The following is a 22,457-nucleotide window of genomic DNA, read 5'->3' on the forward strand; positions in this document are numbered from 1 at the left end:
GCAACATATCGGACATCCGTACCGACAGCGCAGCGGGGGCTGAGCCACAGACCCGCCGACCAATCATGTAACTGAGGCTGCTGAGTGAAGAGAGCTTCGGCCAATGAGAGCCGAGGACACCCGGAGCCACACCCCTTCCTGCGTCAGTGTGTTAGAATCAGTTGTGATCGTCTGTAAACACAAGAAATCATGATAAATAAGTCATTATCATCAAGTCAAACATCACTAACGAGTTCATTACGTCAGGGATACGTTCTGGATAATTTATTTAAATATACAACAATGTGAGTTTTATGATTTTATCACACGATTGTATTTATAAGTAAATCTGCATATATGACTGTGTAATAAACGTCTGAACCACCGGTGTGTGAGTGAATCGACTTCATGTTATTTGTTTAGTGTATCGTTGTATCTACTGCCCTCTGTGGTCAAACACCAGCTACTGCATTTTGAAATTGCTGTTAGTTATGTCAAGGCCCATTATTATTTTCGTCTGTCCCACATCCGTCCTGTCCCAGTACTTCCTTTAGAGGGCAGTGCTGAGTAACAGCAAACATGGCGACTGTCAAAGAGGCGTCAATAATAAAATAATAATGACTTAGATTTATAAAGCACCTTTCACGAAACCCAAGGTCGCTGTACAGTTGAGAACAGAGAAGAAAACAAATAGTCAGGTGGTAAAAGCTTTAAACAGAGATTTAAAGGAGACATATTATACCCTATTTCCCCAAGTTAAAATAGTTCCCTGGTGTCCTAATGAACATGTCAGTGACATGCTTTGGTCAAAATACCATAAGGACGAAGCACCATAGCAGTTCAATAACCCTGCTAAACCCGCCCCTTTCAGAACGCTCGGTTTTGTGCATGGTCCCTTTATATGCAAATGAGACACAGGCAAACACACACCCACTTCTTCCAGGGGGTTTCTGATTTGTCCTTTTTACTGCGCTCACTCACTCAGCTTGTGTTCCCTCCGCTCCTCTCCCCCTCCCTCCACTAGTTCTCTGACAATATCAACATGGCAGCGTGCGCGGAAAACAGCGAGAGTGCTACTGTTCTTGCAAGCCGAACAGTGCCGAACTGTAAATCAGTTAAAAACACTTAGGGACAGCACCGCTGATCGCCAGCAGCGAGCTGCATAAACTGCCGCTGTATGTGACTGTATCAGACTGAGTCATTAGCTTCATATATAAAATCCTCTGAGGCTGGAAGTTTGTGTAAAACACTGTGCTCCACTGTGCAGCCACCAACAGCACACTTGTCCCTCCGCGTTGACATAATACCGCTCTTCCTCCCTCGCCTGCACTCTCGCAGGGACAAGGTGGAGCTAAGGTGGAGCTAAGGTGGAGCTAAGGTGGAGCTAAGGTGGAGCTCTCGAAGTAAACTTACTGGTGGGTGGTAACATTTGCGGTTAAATGCGCATGCTGCCGTCATAAGCGCAGGGAATTCAACATCGAGTGTTTTATCGCCTATACTTACACTAAGGGGGACCACGAAAACATGACGGAGTATTATTTTTCCACACTTTGGCGACTGGTAGGGCCTCCAGAGTCCCAAATATAAGTATTGAAATGGTTAAAAAGTTGATTTTGTATATTATGTCCCCTTTGAAAAACTCCAGAGTTGGTGCGTGGCGAATAGCACAGAAGGCATTTGGTCCGAGTGAGAACCTTAGCAGCAGAGTTCTGGACATGTTGGAGACTGTCCAGGGTTTTCTTCGGGACGCCAAACACAACGGCATTACAGTAGTCCAGGCGTGATGTGATGAATGAATGGACGAGGGTCTCAGCGACAGAGTCAGTGAGCGATGGCCGGAGTCGGGAGGTATTTTTGAAGTGAAAAAATGCAGATTTTGTGACAGATTTGATGTGTGTGTCCAGAATGACACCCAGGTTACAAACCTCTGTGGACAGTGAAGTGGTGATGTCGTCAACAGAGAGGACCAGATCTCCCACCTTGTTGAAGAGAGACTTTGGACCAACCACTATCAACTCTGTCTTCCGGCGGTTTAGTTGGAGCAGGTCAGAGGTCAACCAAGACTTAATGTCCTGTAAACAGTCGATTAGTGATTGTGGAGGGAGCTGAGTGGATGGAGATGTGCTGAGGTAGAGTTGAGTATCATCAGCATCGCAGTGGAAGTTAAGACCATGGTGGCGTATAATCCATGGTCTTAACTTCCACAAGTAATTGGACCTTTAGTCCACTGTTGGTTGTGTCACTGGTATAATCCCAGACTCCTCCCCCTTCTATAAACGCTGCAGCCGTCACTTCTCGTCTCACTGAGACCCTCTCACTAGCAGACCACGCCCCCTGCACTCCTCCCCACTCTCCCGTCCCTCCTCCTCCCTCCTTCTTGGTATCAGGCTCATGTTTAAAGGAATAGTTCAGCTTTTATAATAAAGTGAGCGACTAACACATAGAGTAGTTGTGTTGCATTCCAGTTGCACTCACAAATGGGAAGTTCCGACTGGAGTGTTCCAGAGCAGAGAAGGAGAGTTGGAGTGAACGAGAACTCCAAGCTAAGATGAAGAACAAGAAGAAGATGAGAAGAACCGACTGTAAACTGTCAGTGTACAGCCTGCCCGACATTATCATCATCATCATCATTATTATTAGAAGAAGAAGAACTGACTCAGCATCACGACACATCCTCTCTGTCTTTACAACATGCACAAGCATGTGGGTGTGGTTAGGGGAGGGGCTTGATCCTGCTTGTTTTTTCGCAGTGTTGTGACTCCGCCTTTTTTAAATTCTCCTCTTTTTCTTCTTCTTGTTCTTCACAGTGATCTTCACTGTTTGACGGCAGTGAGTCAGGAACGTTTCACTTTACTACCTTTATCTTTGTTCAAAGACATCAAAGCACTCTGACTCTGGCACACACACACACACACACATTCCTTTGATGACTTTGCCGCCTGTCAACCACACAAACAGAAATTCCTTGAATTAATGTTGAGATGATCACGTCTTTATCTCACTGTGAGACAGACATTTGTAAACCACTCACTCTCCCACACCAAACCTCATAGAGAAAACCAGTGATTTTAACACCACACACACACACAGGAGTTGTTGATCCACTGCTGCCTCCATCACTAAGTTCAAATGTCTTATTTTGTAGAATTCGGTTTTTAAAATATTTCATTTAGATTTAAATAAGTGACACAAACTGACCACACGAGGCAGCAGAGGACCAGCAGCTCCTGAGTCCCCGCCAGCTAAAATCACTGATTTTCTTTCCTTTGGTACTTTGGTGTGGGAGAGTGACACAGTGACACATATATGTATATATATACATATATATACATATATGTATATATATATACATATACATACACATATACATATATATGTATGTATATATATATACATACATACATATAATATATATATATATTATAATTATGGGTTAGGGTATACAATCACACTACAATAATCTCCATCTCTCTCTTTAACTTAAATAAACCTTTTAATCCAGATCTGATATAGGAGCTCACTTACATATCAAATTTCAGCGTGAAAACTAATAATAACAATAATAATAATAGTAATAATAATAATAATAGTAATAACAATGTTTATTATGTAGTATTTTCTAAACAGCTGTTACAAAGAGTATGTCACAAAAAAAGACATTAAATATCAGTGAAATGACTTCAGTCAGACCTGGACCTGTGAGGACGTCCACCTCAGCATGTCCTGCTTTCACTGTGACTCTTTTCTGTCCAAGTGTCTTTGAAAAGATTAAATGATGAACACGACCTGCATGTCTCTGTAGATGTCCATGTAGATGTCTCTGTGAACTGTCTCTGTAGATGTCTGTAGTTGCTGTCCTCTCTCTCTCTATTGTCAGTTGCTGTCCTCTCTCTTCTGTCAGTTGCTGTCCTCTCTCTCTCTCCTGTCAGTTGCTGTCCTCTCTCTCCTGTCAGTTGCTGCTCTCTCTCTCCTGTCAGTTGCTGTCCTCTCTCTCCTGTCAGTTGCTGCTCTCTCTCTCTCCTGTCAGTTGCTGTCCTCTCTCTCCTGTCAGTTGCTGTCCTCTCTCTCTCTCTCTCCTGTCAGTTGCTGTCCTCTCTCTCCTGTCAGTTGCTGTCCTCTCTCTCTCTCTCCTGTCAGTTGCTGTCCTCTCTCTCCTGTCAGTTGCTGCTCTCTCTCTCCTGTCAGTTGCTGTCCTCTCTCTCCTGTCAGTTGCTGCTCTCTCTCTCTCCTGTCAGTTGCTGTCCTCTCTCTCCTGTCAGTTGCTGTCCTCTCTCTCTCTCTCTCCTGTCAGTTGCTGTCCTCTCTCTCCTGTCAGTTGCTGTCCTCTCTCTCTCTCTCCTGTCAGTTGCTGCTCTCTCTCTCCTGTCAGTTGCTGTCCTCTCTCTCCTGTCAGTTGCTGCTCTCTCTCTCCTGTCAGTTGCTGTCCTCTCTCTCCTGTCAGTTGCTGTCCTCTCTCTCCTGTCAGTTGCTGCTCTCTCTCTCCTGTCAGTTGCTGTCCTCTCTCTCCTGTCAGTTGCTGCTCTCTCTCTCTCCTGTCAGTTGCTGTCCTCTCTCTCCTGTCAGTTGCTGCTCTCTCTCTCCTGTCAGTTGCTGTCCTCTCTCTCCTGTCAGTTGCTGCTCTCTCTCTCCTGTCAGTTGCTGTCCTCTCTCTCTCTCTCTCTCTCCTGTCAGTTGCTGCTCTCTCTCTCCTGTCAGTTGCTGTCCTCTCTCTCCTGTCAGTTGCTGTCCTCTCTCTCCTGTCAGTTGCTGTCCTCTCTCTCCTGTCAGTTGCTGTCCTCTCCCAGCAGCCAGTACGTCCTCATGTGACCTTTGCCCTTCACCTGGATTTCTCCTCGCAGCTCTAAGGTGAAGCCGCTGAACTCGTGCAGAACCTGACGAGTCACCTCTGACACGTGAATCTTCAGAGCTGCAGAGAAACATGGTCATCGTCAGTGACAGCGCCCCCCAGAGGCAGCAGAAGAAAAACACGTGTGTGTGTGTGTGTGTGACCTTCTCCGTTGGACTCCATGCGTGACGCGGTGTTGACCGTGTCTCCAAACAGACAGTACCTGGGCATCTTCAGTCCAACCACACCAGCACACACTGGACCTGAACACACACACACACACACACACACAGTCATGACTCATGATTGACTGTGCTGTGAGCGCCCCCTGCTGCTGAGAACCAGCCTGACGCACACACCGTCATGGCTGCCAGTGGAGACACAAGGAAGAACAGATTTTATCCACTTTAACCAAAGACACATGAAATAAAATCTGTCACGTGATCGCGTCTTTATCTACGTCACGTGATCACGTCTTTATCTGCGTCACGTGATCACGTCTTTATCTGCGTCACATGATCGCGTCTTGAACTGCGTCACGTGATCGCGTCTTTATCTACGTCACGTGATCGCGTCTTTATCTACGTCACGTGATCGCGTCTTTATCTACGTCACGTGATCGCGTCTTTATCTACGTCACGTGATCACGTCTTTATCTGCGTCACATGATCGCGTCTTGAACTGCGTCACGTGATCGCGTCTTTATCTACGTCACGTGATCGCATCTTTATCTACGTCACGTGATCGCGTCTTTATCTACGTCACGTGATCGCGTCTTTATCTACGTCACGTGATCGCGTCTTTATCTATGTCACGTGATCGCGTCTTTATCTACGTCATGTGATCGCGTCTTTATCTACGTCACATGATCGCGTCTTTATCTATGTCACGTGATCGCGTCTTTATCTACGTCATGTGATCGCGTCTTTATCTACGTCATGTGATCGCGTCTTTATCTGCGTCACGTGATCACGTCTTTATCTATGTCACGTGATCACGTCTTTATCTCGCTGTTAGACAGACTTTTGTAAACCACTCACTCTCCCACACCAAACCTCATAGAAAATCAGTGATTTTAGCTGCAGGGACACAGGAGCTGCTGGTTTCTGCTGCCTCGTGTGGTCACTTTGTGTCACTGAGTTAAGTCTAAATGAAATATTAGACATTTGAACTTAGTGATGGACGCAGTGGGATCAACAACTCCTGTGTGTTTGTGTGGTGTTAAGATCAGGGATTTTCTCTATGGGGTTTGGTGTGGGAGAGTGAGTGGTTTACAAACGTTTGTTTCCTGTTGGAAAAAACCCTGGACCAGCCCTTTACTGGCTCCTGTCATGTGACACACACCGCTGTGAATGCCGATGCGCAGCAGCAGCTGCTGCTCGGGTCGATGTCTGATCCTGAAACTCTTGACAGCGTCCAGCAGAGCGAGAGACATGCGGGCGACCTCCCGACCGTGGAGTTTACCGTTCCTCACCGGCAGACCCGACACCACCATGTAGGCGTCACCAATGGTCTCCACCTGGGGGCAGCGTGGAGAGAGTGTTCACATGACACACGAGAGTGTAGCACTAACGTAGGTTAGCACATACCTTGTAAACGTCAAAGTTGTCGATGATGGCGTCGAAGCAGGTGTAGAGGTCGTTCAGCAGAGTCACCACCTACAGGAGAGACAGAGAACAACACGTCAGAAACGCTTTTATTATTATTATTGTTATGATTAATATTATTATTATTATTATTATTATAATATGTATATCATGTGATGACCATGTGACTCACACACCTGCAGTGGCGTGCTCTCAGCAGAGAGCGCCGTGAAACCAACGATGTCACTGAAGTAAATGGTGACGGAGTCAAAAGCTTCAGCCTGGACAGTTTCACCTCGTTTCAACTGTTCAGCAACAGAACTGACAACACACAGGATTACTGCAGTAATACTGCAGTAATACTGCAACAGAACTGACAACACACAGGATTACTGCAGTAATACTGCAGTAATACTGCAACAGAACTGACATCACACAGGATTACTGCAATAATATTGCAGTGATACTGCAACAGAACTGACAACACAAAGGTTTACTGCAGTATAGATGCAGTATAGTTACAGTGATGCAGTATTACTGCAGTATAGATACAGTGATGCAGTATTACTGCAGTATAGTTACAGTGATACAGTATTACTGCAGTATAGTTACAGTGATGCAGTATTACTGCAGTATAGATACAGTGATGCAGTATTATTGCAGTATAGTTACAGTGATGCAGTATCACTGCAGTATAGATACAGTGATGCAGTATTACTGCAGTATAGTTACTGTGGCAGTATTACTGCAGTATAGATACAGTGATACAGTATTACTGCAGTATAGATACAGTGATGCAGTATTACTGCAGTATAGTTACAGTGATGCAGTATTACTGCAGTATAGATACAGTGATGCAGTATTACTGCAGTATAGTTACAGTGATGCAGTATTACTGCAGTATAGTTACAGTGATGCAGTATTACTGCAGTATAGTTACAGTGATGCAGTATTACTGCAGTATAGATACAGTGATGCAGTATTACTGCAGTATAGTTACAGTGATGCAGTATTACTGCAGTATAGTTACAGTGATGCAGTATTACTGCAGTATAGATACAGTGATGCAGTATTACTGCAGTATAGATACAGTGATGCAGTATTACTGCAGTATAGTTACAGTGATGCAGTATTACTGCAGTATAGTTACAGTGATGCAGTATTACTGCAGTATAGTTACAGTGATGCAGTATTACTGCAGTATAGTTACAGTGATGCAGTATTACTGCAGTATAGATACAGTGATGCAGTATTACTGCAGTATAGTTACAGTGATGCAGTATCACTGCAGTATAGATACAGTGATGCAGTATTACTGCAGTATAGTTACAGTGATGCAGTATCACTGCAGTATAGTTACAGTGATGCAGTATTACTGCAGTATAGTTACAGTGATGCAGTATTACTGCAGTATAGTTACAGTGATGCAGTATTACTGCAGTATAGATACAGTGATGCAGTATTACTGCAGTATAGTTACAGTGATGCAGTATTACTGCAGTATAGTTACAGTGATGCAGTATTACTGCAGTATAGATACAGTGATGCAGTATTACTGCAGTATAGATACAGTGATGCAGTATTACTGCAGTATAGATACAGTATTACTGCAGTATAGATACAGTGATGCAGTATTACTGCAGTATAGTTACAGTGATGCAGTATTACTGCAGTATAGTTACAGTGATGCAGTATTACTGCAGTATAGATACAGTGATGCAGTATTACTGCAGTATAGTTACAGTGATGCAGTATTACTGCAGTATAGATACAGTGATGCAGTATTACTGCAGTATAGTTACAGTGATGCAGTATCACTGCAGTATAGATACAGTGATGCAGTATCACTGCAGTATAGATACAGTGATGCAGTATCACTGCAGTATAGTTACAGTGATGCAGTATTACTGCAGTATAGTTACAGTGATGCAGTATTACTGCAGTATAGTTACAGTGATGCAGTATTACTGCAGTATAGTTACAGTGATGCAGTATTACTGCAGTATAGTTACAGTGATGCAGTATTACTGCAGTATAGATACAGTGATGCAGTATTACTGCAGTATAGTTACAGTGATGCAGTATTACTGCAGTATAGTTACAGTGATGCAGTATTACTGCAGTATAGATACAGTGATGCAGTATTACTGCAGTATAGATACAGTGATGCAGTATTACTGCAGTATAGATACAGTGATGCAGTATTACTGCAGTATAGTTACAGTGATGCAGTATTACTGCAGTATAGATACAGTGATGCAGTATTACTGCAGTATAGTTACAGTGATGCAGTATTACTGCAGTATAGTTACAGTGATGCAGTATTACTGCAGTATAGATACAGTGATGCAGTATTACTGCAGTATAGTTACAGTGATGCAGTATTACTGCAGTATAGTTACAGTGATGCAGTATTACTGCAGTATAGTTACTGTGGCAGTATTTGGTAGAGCAGAGCCTCGGCCTTGCGTTTCTCCTCGTGGTACGCCTGCGTTCTCTCCTCCACCAGCTCCTCCAGGTTGTTGGCGTACTGCTCCATCCGAGACAGGAGGTTGTCCAGGATGTTGGAGCCGTAACCTCTGAACAGAGAGGTCAATACTGTACATTATAGGTTAAAGGTTAAAGGTTAAAGGCACAGTTCAGGTGTTCACTCTCACTCACACTCTCACACACACACACACACACACAGGGTTTGGTGTGTGACACACACACACACGCACGCACACACACACGCACGCGCACACACTCACACACACACCTGTGTTGTTTCCTGAGCAGGATCTTGATGGTGTTAAAGTCGGGTCGTTCGCTGGACTCCTCGCTCCAGCATCGCTGCATCAGGACGCCAAGCTCCTCGCTGTGACTGTGGAAGCAGAGGGAGGGGCGGAGGGGCGGGGCTTCACCCCGCCGCACGGCCTGGACAATCTCTGTGGAGAGGGGGCGGGGCATTATTATTCATTGTTCATTTAAATTGATGATGGAGTCTTGAGACGTGACAGAGCTGTGACCTCTGACCTTTAGGCGTGAGTGTGTGCGCGTCGAGATAGAACACGCCCCTCAGCAGAGCCACTTCCTGTAGGATGATCCCAAAGCTGTACACGTCTCCTTTCTGCGTCCCGCGGGGGAGGGGACACTGTGACCTCAGCAGCTCAGGGGCGGTCCACAGCTTACCTGTGTGAGGGGGCGGAGTCACAGACTCACAGTATCTCACTGTAGTAGTAGTCTCACGCGCGTGTGTGTGTAGTCTCACGTGTGTAGTACGCGTGCGTGTGTGTGTGTGTGTGTGTGTGTGTGTGTAGTCTCACGTGCGTAGTATGTGTGCGTGTGTGTGTGTGTGTAGTCTCACGTGCGTAGTACGCGTGCGTGTGTGTGTGTGTGTGTGTAGTCTCACGTGCGTAGTATGTGTGCGTGTGTGTGTAGTCTCACGTGCGTAGTATGTGTGTGTGTGTGTGTAGTCTCACGTGCGTAGTACGCGTGCGTGTGTGTGTGTGTGTGTAGTCTCACGTGCGTAGTATGTGTGCGTGTGTGTGTGTGTGTGTAGTCTCACGTGCGTAGTACGCGTGCGTGTGTGTGTGTGTGTGTAGTCTCACGTGCGTAGTACGCGTGCGTGTCCTCAGGACTGCTGCAGCTGCGCAGACTCTTCAGTCCGTAGTCTGTGATCTTCAGGACAAAGCGACTGTCCACGACACAGTTGGACGACTTCAGGTTACCGTGGGAGATGATGACGCTGTTGTGGATGAACGCCATGCCCTGCACGCACACACACACACACACACACACACACACACACACACACACACACACACACAGGTGATTCAGAGCCCCCTTGTGGTCATATTTAAAAACAGGTGAAGTCACTGTTCCCATGGAAACAAAGATGTGGTGTTGTTACCTTGACGATGTCATTGATGAGTGAGTATCTGAACATCCAATCCAGAGTAATGCTGTCACTCTCCATCAGGTCCTGCAGCATGAACACATGAACAAGTGAACACATGAAAATATGAATATGTGAATACATGAAGACAAGAACAAGTGAACACATGAATACACACATCAGGAGTTTCAGGTGTAATCCCAGGATGAATCCATTAATCAACTTTTTAAGAAAACAAAGATGAAAGAGTGAAACATATGACAGCATGAAAATTGAACACAACGACGACGTGATTCTAGATTTCATTTAAAAAAAGAGTTGTGTTACACTTTGTCATGATGACAACATTAATGTTCATCCTGTTTCATATGATCACATGAGACACATGATGATCACATGAGACACAGACAGACACAGAGACATGGTTGAAGCGTGTCTATTAGCTCTGCCTGGGGCCCCACAGTTACTTGTCACGGCCCTGTCAGTAAACGTGTGATGTTTCCTGAGTTTTCATGTGTTTACATTCATGTGTTCATGTTTGTCTGTGTTTCTCATCAGTAACGTGTGTGTCAGCAGGGGGAGCTGTGGTTGACCCTCTGAACCCACAGCGCCCACACTGAGCCACCTACAGCTGCATGACTGCTGTTCTCACGTTGCTAGGTTACAGCGCTGACAGGCTGATGATGTATAACTGGGCGAGTGTTTGATGTATGAACGAATGTTGGAGGACACGCAGCTGAGAGATGATGAAGGGATGAAGGGATGATACTGGGCAAAAAGATAGAAACAGGACGAGAGAATGTTTTTAAAGAGGTATAAATAATAAACTGTATAATTGACTGAGAGAAGGATAAAGTGGTCAGAGGTCAGAGGTCATGAAGAGGTGCAGAGGGTTCCTGCCAACATGGCGGCGTAAACAAAGAGTCATGTGACACTTTTTCACCCAAGAAAACAAAGAGAAACTGGGAAGAGAAGCAATCAGACGAGAGGAGGAGGACACACAGGAGGACACAGAGGAGGACACAGAGGAAGACACAGAGGAAGACACAGAGGAGGACACAGAGGAGGACAAACAAAGACAAAGAAGGACGAGAAAAAAACAAAGAAAGACAAGGACAGACACAGTTTGATCAGCTGTTTTTGGTGGAGGTGCAGTACCTGCAGACTGCCTCTAGGACAGTACTCTGTGATGATGCACATGTTGGGCGTGTCCACGCAGGCGCCGATGAAACGGGTCAGGTGCTCGTTCTGGACGTCCCGCATCTGCAGGGACAGACGCACGCCGTGGTTTAACGTGCAGACGTACAGACACACCGCTAACAACCAACCAACCAGCAGACAGTGAGCTGAGGGGGCGGGGCTTAGTGACAGGTGATGAGGTCAGTGTGAAACACATGAACGTCTTACATGTTTCAGTTCAAACAGAACTTTCCGGGTCAGTTCAATCCGTTTCTTATTGATGTATTTGATGGCAGCGAGGTTTCCCTGAGGAGACAGAACCAACGGGGTTATGACATCATCATGACATCATCACTGACATCATCACTGACATCATCACTGAGATCATCACTGAGATCATCACTGACATCATCGTGACATCATCACTGACATCATCATGTTTCCCTGAGCAGACAGAACCAACAGGGTTATGACATCATCATGACATCATCACTGACATCATCACTGACATCATCGTGACATCATCACTGACATCATCACTGACATCATCATGTTTCCCTGAGCAGACAGAACCAACAGGGTTATGACATCATCATGACATCATCGTGACATCATCACTGACATTATCATGACATCATCACTGACATCATCACTCACATCATCATGACATGATCGTGACATCATCACTGACATCATCATGACATGATCGTGACATCATCACTGACATCATGACATCATCGTGACATCATCATGACATGATCGTGACATCATCACTGACATCATCATGACATGATCGTGACATCTCACTGACATTATCATGACATCATCACTCACATCATCGTGACATCATCACTGACATCATCGTGACATCATCACTGACATCATCATGACATGATCGTGACATCATCACTGACATCATCATGACATGATTGTGACATCATCACTGACATCATCACACCTTGTAGTATCCAGTCTTGGTGTAGATCTGGAAGTTTCCCTCCATGGTCATCAGGGAGCCGTAGTTTGATCCTTTCTGCACAGAAACAAACAAAATGAATCCATGAATAAATGAATCCATGAATAATGAAACCATGAATAAATGAATACATGAATCCATGAATTAATGAATACATGAATCAATAAATCCATGAATCAATGAATACATGAATTCATGAAAACATGAATTCATGAATCAAAAAATCCATGAATAAATGAATCATGAATCCATGAATCAATGAATCCATGAATCCATGAATCCATGAATGAATGAATACATGAATCTTCCTGTTTGTTCTGGTACCAGGGACAGAGTGAGTCGGCTCCACGCTCTCTTCAGGACTTTGTCCAGGTTACACATCTGGACGTCTTCCCAGGACACTCTCCACAGCTGAGCTGCCAGCTCACTCTCCAACTTCAACTTCCTGTTCCACACAACAGGTGAGACAGGTGATACAGGTGAGACAACAGATGAGACAACCACTCACTCTCCCACACCAAACCTCACAGAGAAAAAAAGTGATTTTAGCCGCTGGTCCTCTGCTGCCTCGTGTGGTCACTTTGTGTCACTGAGGTCAGTCTGAATGAAGGATTTTAAAAGCCGAATTGACAAAATGAGACATTTGAACTCAGTGATGGAGAGTGAGTGAGACAAAGACGTGAACTGTCCCTTTAACAACAGTGTGAGCCTCACCTGTAGATGAAGATGGTCACGGTAACGATGATGATGAAGACGAAGCAGATCACTATGGCAACCATCTGATGCATGGACACTGTACCTGGAGAGAAGACGAGGACGTTAGAACAAAAAACACAGGAAGAACATTCAGGTGAGGGGGCGGAGCCTGGATGAGCTGAGTGTGTGTGTGTGTGTGTGTGTGTTCGTACGTGCACGGCAGGCCGGTTTGTCGTTTTTGAAGCCACACTCTGGGACGTCTGGAGGTGGTGACCCACCTGGCCACTGGAAGCTCCGCCCACTCTGCATGACCAGCTGTTTTGTGCTGCTGTTGTAGACACACACCACCTGAACACACACACACACACACATCTCTGGTGGGTGTGGTTATAGCTGCTGTGACATCATGATGACATCATCAGTTGGGTGTTTTACCTGAAACTCTCCAGAGTCAACGTCCGTCATGTCCCATATGGCAAAGTCGGTCTGTCTGTCCCCGAACGTGTCCATCTCCACCACACCCATGACTCCTGCACACACACACACACACACACACACACAGAGCTTCAGACTTTATGATGAAGTAAAACCTTGTGTTTCCTGACATCAACATTGTGACATTAGCAGGGTCAAAGGTCAAAGTGGAGTGCTGAGTCAGCAAAAACTGTGTGTCTGTATGTGTGTGTGTATGTGTGTGTGTGTCTGTATGTGTGTGTGTATGTATGTATGTGTATGTTTCTGTCTGTGTGTGTGTGTCTGTATGTGTGTGTGTATGTTTCTGTCTGTGTGTGTGTGTCTGTATGTGTGTGTGTGTGTGTGTCTGTATGTGTGTGTGTGTCTGTATGTGTGTGTGTGTGTGTGTGTGTGTGTGTCTGTATGTGTGTGTGTGTCTGTATGCGTGTGTATGTCTGTATGTGTGTGTGTGTGTCTGTATGCGTGTGTGTGTCCGTGTGTGTGTGTCTGTATGTGCGTGTGTGTGTTTGATCTCATTAGTCCGGCTCGTCCAGCTGAGCCCGGGTCATCATTCTGTCACTTCCTGTGATGGACGGCCACTTCCTGTGGATGTTTGTTCTCCACACCTGAACCCTGCTAACGCTCCCAATGTCCTGAAGAACGTCTTCAGGGACAAATGGACAGTAGAGAGGAGACGGACACCAACATACAGTCCTGGTGATTTATTCTGCATCGTTACGATGATCACGTGTGTCTCTGTGGACACTCAGTCATGTGTCTCTGTGGACACTCAGTCATGTGTCTCTGTGGACACTCAGTCATGTGTCTCTAACACTTTTACAGCTTCAGTCTGGTCTGTATTTGTTTGTCCACTTGATGAGACGTCTCTGGTGTCTGTCCACTTGATGAGACGTCTCTGGTGTCTGTCCACTTGATGAGACGTCTCTGGTGTCTGTCCACTTGATGAGACGTCTCTGGTGTCTGTCCACTTGATGAGACGTCTCTGGCGTTTCATGTTTTAAAACAGAAACGTTTTTACAAACTTCAGCTCAGACGTCTTTCTGTCTCTGCTTTTTATTTCAGTCCACAGGGGGCGCTCTTACAGCAGAGGACACGTCCCCAGACGGGTGAGGGACGCGTGGGTTTGTGAGAAACCAGCTTCTCTCACCGCTCCATCCATCAATCACTCTGCTATTAACTAACAAGGCCTGAGCGACCAATCAGGAGCCTCGCTGCTCTGTGACGTCACCATGGGAACGAGCGACTGGCATTTCCTTTCGTCAAACACACACACACACACAGAGTGTACCAGCTGGTTGTGGTTTAGTGGGGACATGACGACATGAGGACAGGACGTCTGGGACCAGAACCACAGACCACATTGGGAAAACCACAGCGAGCACTTTGTCTCACTGTGAGACAGGAAACCACTTACTGTCCCACACCAGTCCAGAGAGGACAGACGGACACAGGACACACAGAGACAGGAGACATGGACACAGGAGACACAGGGACACAGGAGACACGGACACAGGAGACATGGAAACAGGAGACATGGACAAGAGACTGCCCTGCTGCTGTGAGGACTTTACAGAAGACATGCAGGTGTCCTCCTCACCTGGGAAAGTTCTGTTCCACATCCTCCTGGTCACCAGGTCCTCTTTAGGCCTGTGGACTGGACCCAGTCCTGGTCCCGGTCCTCGCTGCTCAGCCAGAGTCTCATTGAGAGCGTGAGCGTAGAGCATGACTCCATCATAGAAGCCTCCAGCGATCAGATTATACTGAAACACAACAACACGCTGTTATTAGAGATCCAAGAAACAAGCGAGGCTTTAATAATCTCACTTAAATCCAACTAAATCCACGTCACATGATCACGTCTTTATCTCACTGTGAGACACACACACACACACACACACACTCCCTCACTCTCCCACACCAAAGCTCACAGAGAAAACCAGTGATTTTAGCTCCTCTGCTGCCTCGTGTGGTCACTCTGTGTCACTGACGTGAACGTTGGATTTCAAACACTGAAGTGACAAAATCAGACATTTGAACTCAGTGATGGAGGCAGCAGTGTGTGTGTGTGTGTGTGTGTCACAGTGAGATAAAGACGTGATCATGTGACGTAGAGATCGTGGACTTTTGTTTGTTTGTTGTTTTTTTAACAGTGCTAACGTTGCTAACAGTGCTAATGTTGGTACCAGAGAGTCCTCGATGGTGAAGTTGAACATTTCCTTGGCGTTGACTTTCAGAGCGTGAACAAACTGCAGATACTGAGGATTCTGCGGCTCCATGTACGTCAACACCTTCACACTCTGAAGACAAACACAACTGCGTCAAACCTCTGCGTCTCAGAGTCTGTGTCTCATTAAACATCCGGAAAAGTCCCTCACCCTGAACGCCAGTCGGGCAGTGACATCATCGTGGTCTCCTCTGAACCAGGGTCTGATTGGACTCCGCCCCCCCAAACCCTCAGCAAACAGGTCAATGAAGAAGAAGGCGTATTCCTTTAAATCCACACCCTCCTTCCAGAACTGGACCATCAGAGTCCTCAGGATGTCCCAGGAAGAGCACAGGTAAACCACTGAAGGAGACATGAAGAAGAACAAGACATGAAGAAGATGGTTCTGTCTCTTTGTCTTTGGTTTTTGTCTCTTTGTGTCTCTGATTTTGTCTCTTGTGGTTTTGTCTCTTTGTCTCTGGTTTTGTCTCTTTTGGTTTTGTCTCTTTGTGGTTGTGTCTCTTTTGGTTTTGTCTCTTTGTTTAGTTTCTTGTGGTTTTGTCTCTTTGTCTCTGGTTTTGTCTCTTGTGGTTTTGTCTCTTTGTGTCTGATTTTGTCTCTTTGTGGTTTTGTCTCTTTGTCTCTGGTTTAGTTTCTTGTGGTTTTGTCTCTTTTGGTTTTGTCTCTTTGTCTAGATTCTTGGGGTTTTGTCTCTTTGTCTCTGGTTTTGTCTCTTGTGGTTTTGTCTCTTTGTCTTGTTTCTTGTGGTTTTGTCTCTGGTTTTGTCTCTTGTGGTTTTGTCTCTTTGTCTCTGGTTTTGTCTCTTTGTGGTTTTGTCTCTTTGTCTAGTTTCTTGTGGTTTTGTCTCTGGTTTAGTTTCTTGTGGTTTTGTCTCTTTGTCTCTGGTGTCGTCCTCAGGTCTGACTTGGACATTCTACAAACTCTGTGTCCAGTTTCGTCCTCTGAGGTTAACTGTCCCAGAGTGATGACGTCACAGCTCAGCTGGTCAGTTGCCATGGTGATTATCACTACTCCGCCCCTCCTCGCTCGTTATCAGCAGCAGATCAGATGTAATGTGATATGTTCACACACACACACACTCATAATTACTTTAAGTACATTCATGTGTTGCTGGTGGCAACAGATGGCCCCAGTTAGACGACAGAAGCAGTTAGTGTGTGTGTGTGTGTGTATGTGTGTGTGTGTGTTCTTTTCTCTTTGCGTTAACTTCGATTCCCACGATACTTTTCTTTAACAGTGAAAAAAGAACAAAGATTTGTTGATCGTATTCCAAGCTAGTTATTGTTAGCCACTGTTAGCATTACTAGTCACATGGGTTTTTTTTCACAGTGACGCGTTCACACGTACAAATGTAACCGTTCTACATGAGAAACAAAAACCACAAAAATGAAATTAACTTCAAAATAACAGTGTGTTATAGACGACTCGTCAAAACACACAAGCACACTTAGTGTAGAACATACCATAATACTAACAACGCACACACTGACCGTGGAACATACCATAATACTAACAACACACACACACACACACACACACACTGACTGTGGAACATACCATAATACTAACAACACACACACACACACACACTGACTGTGGAACATACCATAATATTAACAACATGCTAACAGTACATTACATGTCATTTAGCATTTAGTCATTTAACAGTAACGTCGATAGTTAAGATGGCAGATGATTTTATACGTAAAGATCATAAAGAGACAGCGGTGCTAACGAGCTAACCAGGTGGCTAGCCAATACATTTCCCTGACAGTTTTAGCAGTGTTTCATTTGGAGTGAATGTAGCATCAGTCCAATGCTAATTGACTGCTAGTTTAACTGTGTTTTAATGTTATTACAACTGAAAATTATATATTTAAAGCTCACTCAGTAGCTTGCTGGTGAGCTAGTTACTCCAAAAAACCAGATCTGAGGGTACAGCTAATCATGCTTCGACCCTGGAACACGTTAGCTAGAATGAGAATGAGCTTTATTTGTAGTACTGTGAAGCTACACCTGCTATTAGCAATGACTGCAGCTAGCCACACCTGTAGTTAGCTACGACTGCACTTAGCCACACCTGCTGTTAGCAACGACTGCAGTTAGCAACATTTGCTATTAGCAATGACTGCACTTAGCCACACCTGCTGTTAGCAACGACTGCAGCTAGCAACATCTGTTATTAGCAACGACTGCACTTAGCCACACCTGTTGTTAGCAATGACTGCAGCTAGCAACATCTGCTATTAGCAACGACTGCAGCTAGCCACACCGGTAGTTAGCTACGACTGCACTTAGCCACACCTGCTGTTAGCAACGACTGCAGTTAGCAACATCTGCTATTAGCAACGACTGCAGCTAGCCACACCTGCAGTTAGCAACAACTGTAACGTCACGTGATGTCATGTGATGTGAGGTCATGTCATCTTTAAAAGAGGAGGAGCAGGAGACAGGAGACAGGAAGTTGAATAAGGAGGACAGGAAGTGTGACCTCTGACCTCTGCCGTTGTCTCGGATCATCTGAACCACCGTCTTGTAGTTGACGTCGGCGTCGATCACGTGATCTCTGATGGACACATTGTGGTTTCCCAGCACCGTGTAAAGCCCTTCTGCGGCGAAGTAGCACGAGCGGTCGTCGTTGGCGTCTTTGTTGTCGCTGAACACGAGCATGGCGTGCTGCCGCCAGCCCAACGTCTCCTGGATGCTGGCGCCAAACTCGCCCAGCTTCTTGTGGGTGGGGCCTGTGTTGGTGACCGCTGCGTAGTGCTCAAAGCCGATGGCGCGGGCGCCGGCGGTCACCATGGGAACGCCCCAGTGTGTTGTGAAGCGAGCGACGGGTGAAGAAGAATAATCGCAGCCGGGGCCGATGAACGCCCAGGGGTCGTTCGACATCTTGAAGTCGACGGCGACCAGCGGCGCCATCGAGTCCGAGCAGAAACCGTCACGGTTCTCTGAGCTGCCGTTAAGAAGGCGGAGCTTCAGGCCAGGCAGCAGCCACGGGTCAGAGTTCACCCGCTGCACCGCCTGCTGGAGCGCGGGCGCCACGCGAGGCCACGCCCACGCATACTCTGTGTTAGTCATCGGTAAAATGGCGGCCAGAGTCACTTCCTGTAGATCCTCGGTGGTGTTGTCAACAGAGGGAGAGGAGTCAGCTGACTGTGTGAGGAGGAAGAGGAAGAGGAAGAGGAAGTGACACGTGGACGTCATGATGGAGACGAGCTGCAGGGAAACACAGTTCAGATCATCAGTGCTGACTGTGCTGTGAGCGCCCCCTGCTGTAACAAAATCTACCATCTCTACGTCACATGATCTTTATCTCACTGTTTGACTGACGTTTGTAAACCACTCACTCTCCAACACACACACACACACACACACACACACACTCACTCTCCCACACCAGAGTCCAGAGAGAAAATCAGTGATTTTAGCTGCTGGTCCTCTGCTGCCTCGTGTGGTCACTTTGTGTCACTGAGGTCAATCTGACTTTATAACATTATTTAATCACATTCTAACATTATTTAATGACGTTATAACATTATTTAATCACATTCTAACATTATTTAATGACGTTATAACATTATTTAATGACGTTATAACATTATTTAATGACGTTATAACATTATTTAATGGTGTTATAACATTATTTAATCACATTCTAACATTATTTAATGACGTTATAACATTATTTAATCACATTCTAACATTATTTAATGACGTTATAACATTATTTAATCACATTCTAACATTATTTAATGACGTTATAACATTATTTAATCACATTCTAACATTATTTAATGACGTTATAACATTATTTAATCACATTCTAACATTATTTAATGACGTTATAACATTATTTAATCACATTCTAACATTATTTAATGACGTTATAACATTATTTAATGACGTTATAACATTATTTAATGACGTTATAACATTATTTAATCACATTCTAACATTATTTAATGACGTTATAACATTATTTAATCACATTCTAACATTATTTAATGACGTTATAACATTATTTAATCACATTCTAACATTATTTAATGACGTTATAACATTATTTAATGACGTTATAACATTATTTAATCACATTCTAACATTATTTAATGACGTTATAACATTATTTAATGACGTTATAACATTATTTAATGACGTTATAACATTATTTAATCACATTCTAACATTATTTAATGACGTTATAACATTATTTAATGACGTTATAACATTATTTAATGACGTTATAACATTATTTAATCACATTCTAACATTATTTAATGACGTTATAACATTATTTAATCACATTCTAACATTATTTAATGACGTTATAACATTATTTAATCACATTCTAACATTATTTAATCACATTCTAACATTATTTAATCACATTCTAACATTATTTAATGACGTTATAACATTATTTAATCACATTCTAACATTATTTAATCACATTCTAACATTATTTAATGACGTTATAACATTATTTAATGACGTTATAACATTATTTAATGACGTTATAACATTATTTAATCACATTCTAACATTATTTAATGACGTTATAACATTATTTAATGACGTTATAACATTATTTAATGACGTTATAACATTATTTAATCACATTCTAACATTATTTAATGACGTTATAACATTATTTAATGACGTTATAACATTATTTAATGACGTTATAACATTATTTAATCACATTCTAACATTATTTAATGACGTTATAACATTATTTAATCACATTCTAACATTATTTAATGACGTTATAACATTATTTAATCACATTCTAACATTATTTAATCACATTCTAACATTATTTAATCACATTCTAACATTATTTAATGACGTTATAACATTATTTAATCACATTCTAACATTATTTAATGACGTTATAACATTATTCACACTTTTACTCCTCTTCGTCTCATAACAACAACAATAACTTACGTTTATTTGATAAGGATTTTCTCTTTGAGCTGAATCAGCTGAAAGTGTTTCTGATGCTTTTTACCTGCTCAGGTCTTTAGTCCCGGTCTCAGGTCTTCAGCCCCGGTCTCAGGTCTTCAGTCCGGGCTCAGGTCTTCAGCCCAGGTCTCAGGTCTTCAGTCCGGGCTCAGGTCTTCAGCCCCGGTCTCAGGTCTTCAGTCCGGTCTCAGGTCTTCAGTCCGGGTTCAGGTCTTCAGCCCCGGTCTCAGGTCTTCAGTCCGGTCTCAGGTCTTCAGTGCAGCAGCTTCATGTTCCAGATGAAGAACAAAAATAAGAAAGAAAAAAGATGAAAAGAAAAACCTCTCTCTGTCTCTCTCTGTCTGTCTGTCTGTCTGTCTGTGTGTCTCTCTGTCTGTCCCGGATCGTTTCCCCTTGTGTCTCGCGGTGTTAGTCTACCACAGAGACAGAAACCGTGTCCAGATGTCCCGGTAATGTCCCAGGTTCAGAGTCGCTGCTCTCACCGTCACTCACCGAGCAGCACTGGCGGGCGCGCGCATACGGGCACTTTTTCTGGTGGCGGGTTGTGTGTGTGTGTGTGTGTGTGTGTCGGGGTGTGTTGTTCATTTCAAAAAGTGTTCGTGCACGTGCCTGAGTTTGATTCGTGATTGTGTTAAAGGTTCATTTCATTGAGGGACTGCGGCGCCACCTGGTGTTCAACTCAGTAAATCTGACACACACACACACACAGCCTCCATCACTAAGTGTGTGATTTTAGTGATTGACCTCAGTGACACAAAGTGACCACACGAGGCAGCAGAGGAGCAGCAGCTGATTTTCTCTGTGGACTTTGGTGTGGGAGAGTGAGTGTGTGTGTGTGTGTGTGTTTGTGTGAGTGGTTTTTAAACAGTCAACATTAAACCTGAATCTCTTGAATTCTCTTTATTTTTGATGTTTGTTACTTTAAAGCCTGGATTATTCCAGGACCTTTCACTTATAACTCTGAGTTTGTTCAGCCTAAATATAAACTAATCCTCTGAGATCAGTGTGTGTGTGTGTGTGTGTGTGTGTGTGTCACATTATTTATCAGGAAGAAAAATGTTTAAAAAAACATCAACGATAACAGTGTGTTAATGTTTAACAGCAGCATGTGATTTATTCTGTGGATTCAAAATCAATCTGACGTCATGACTTTTGTTCTGATGTCAGATTCTGTGTGTTTGTAAAGTTAATGGATAACACACACACACACACACATATACAAAGAGTGTGTGTGTGTGTGTGTGTGTGAGAACAGGATACACCCGGTTGACCAGGAAATCACTTTGTTACACACAAACACAAACTCTCCCTCTTTGCACCTCTTCCTGGAAATGATCACCTCCCACCTACACACACACACTGTCAGTCACACACACACACAGTCAGTCACACACACACACACACACACACACATTGTCGTCATGACAACAGTCCGGTCTCTGCTGTCAACACCCACTCACGTAAACGATCAATCGTTACTGAGAACCATCCCAAGGAGGCGGAGTTTCTTTTATGACTTGCGGTTTGAAATCCTGCAGTGACACAAACTGACCACACGAGGCTGGTATCTTCCAATCAGAGCCTGGTTGCAGGTGAACTTCCTGTTTGTACGACGATCAAATCCTGAGGCTTCGTTAACGAGAGTTAGGATTCTGCTGGGAGACGAAGAC

At 44.2% G+C, this 22,457-nt stretch overlaps 1 protein-coding gene across 1 annotated transcript; it reads right to left on the reverse strand.

The window, feature by feature from the left end:
• Window positions 1–3,891: 3,891 nt before the first annotated feature.
• On the reverse strand, window positions 3,892–21,097 carry npr1a (natriuretic peptide receptor 1a). Its single transcript, XM_058619277.1, has 22 exons — window positions 20,834–21,097; window positions 18,315–19,035; window positions 15,968–16,158; window positions 15,776–15,889; window positions 15,190–15,352; window positions 13,554–13,648; window positions 13,331–13,466; window positions 13,137–13,221; window positions 12,747–12,867; window positions 12,405–12,479; window positions 11,675–11,752; window positions 11,426–11,530; window positions 10,283–10,354; window positions 9,981–10,140; window positions 9,406–9,561; window positions 9,149–9,317; window positions 8,823–8,969; window positions 6,588–6,711; window positions 6,394–6,462; window positions 6,149–6,323; window positions 4,969–5,067; window positions 3,892–4,885 (listed from the first exon to the last, which is right to left on the reverse strand). The coding sequence occupies exons 2-22, from the start codon at window positions 19,021–19,023 to the stop codon at window positions 4,743–4,745; spliced, it is 3,186 nt and encodes a 1,061-aa protein (XP_058475260.1). The 5' UTR covers window positions 19,024–19,035; window positions 20,834–21,097; the 3' UTR covers window positions 3,892–4,742.
• Window positions 21,098–22,457: the final 1,360 nt, after the last annotated feature.

This window comes from Solea solea, chromosome 20 (assembly GCF_958295425.1).
Source record: "Solea solea chromosome 20, fSolSol10.1, whole genome shotgun sequence".
Lineage (NCBI taxonomy): Eukaryota > Metazoa > Chordata > Actinopteri > Pleuronectiformes > Soleidae > Solea > Solea solea.

Excerpts from the sequence above, each read along its gene's own strand:
- npr1a (XM_058619277.1), bottom strand. The coding sequence starts at position 19,023 with ATGACGTCCACGTGTCACTTCCTCTTCCTCTTCCTCTTCCTCCTCACA. Across the intron at positions 15,353-15,775 it reads TCACCATCGAGGACTCTCTG|TATAATCTGATCGCTGGAGG; the intron begins GTACCAACATTA and ends GTTGTGTTTCAG. Across the intron at positions 13,467-13,553 it reads TTGACTCTGGAGAGTTTCAG|GTGGTGTGTGTCTACAACAG; the intron begins GTAAAACACCCA and ends GTGTGTGTTCAG.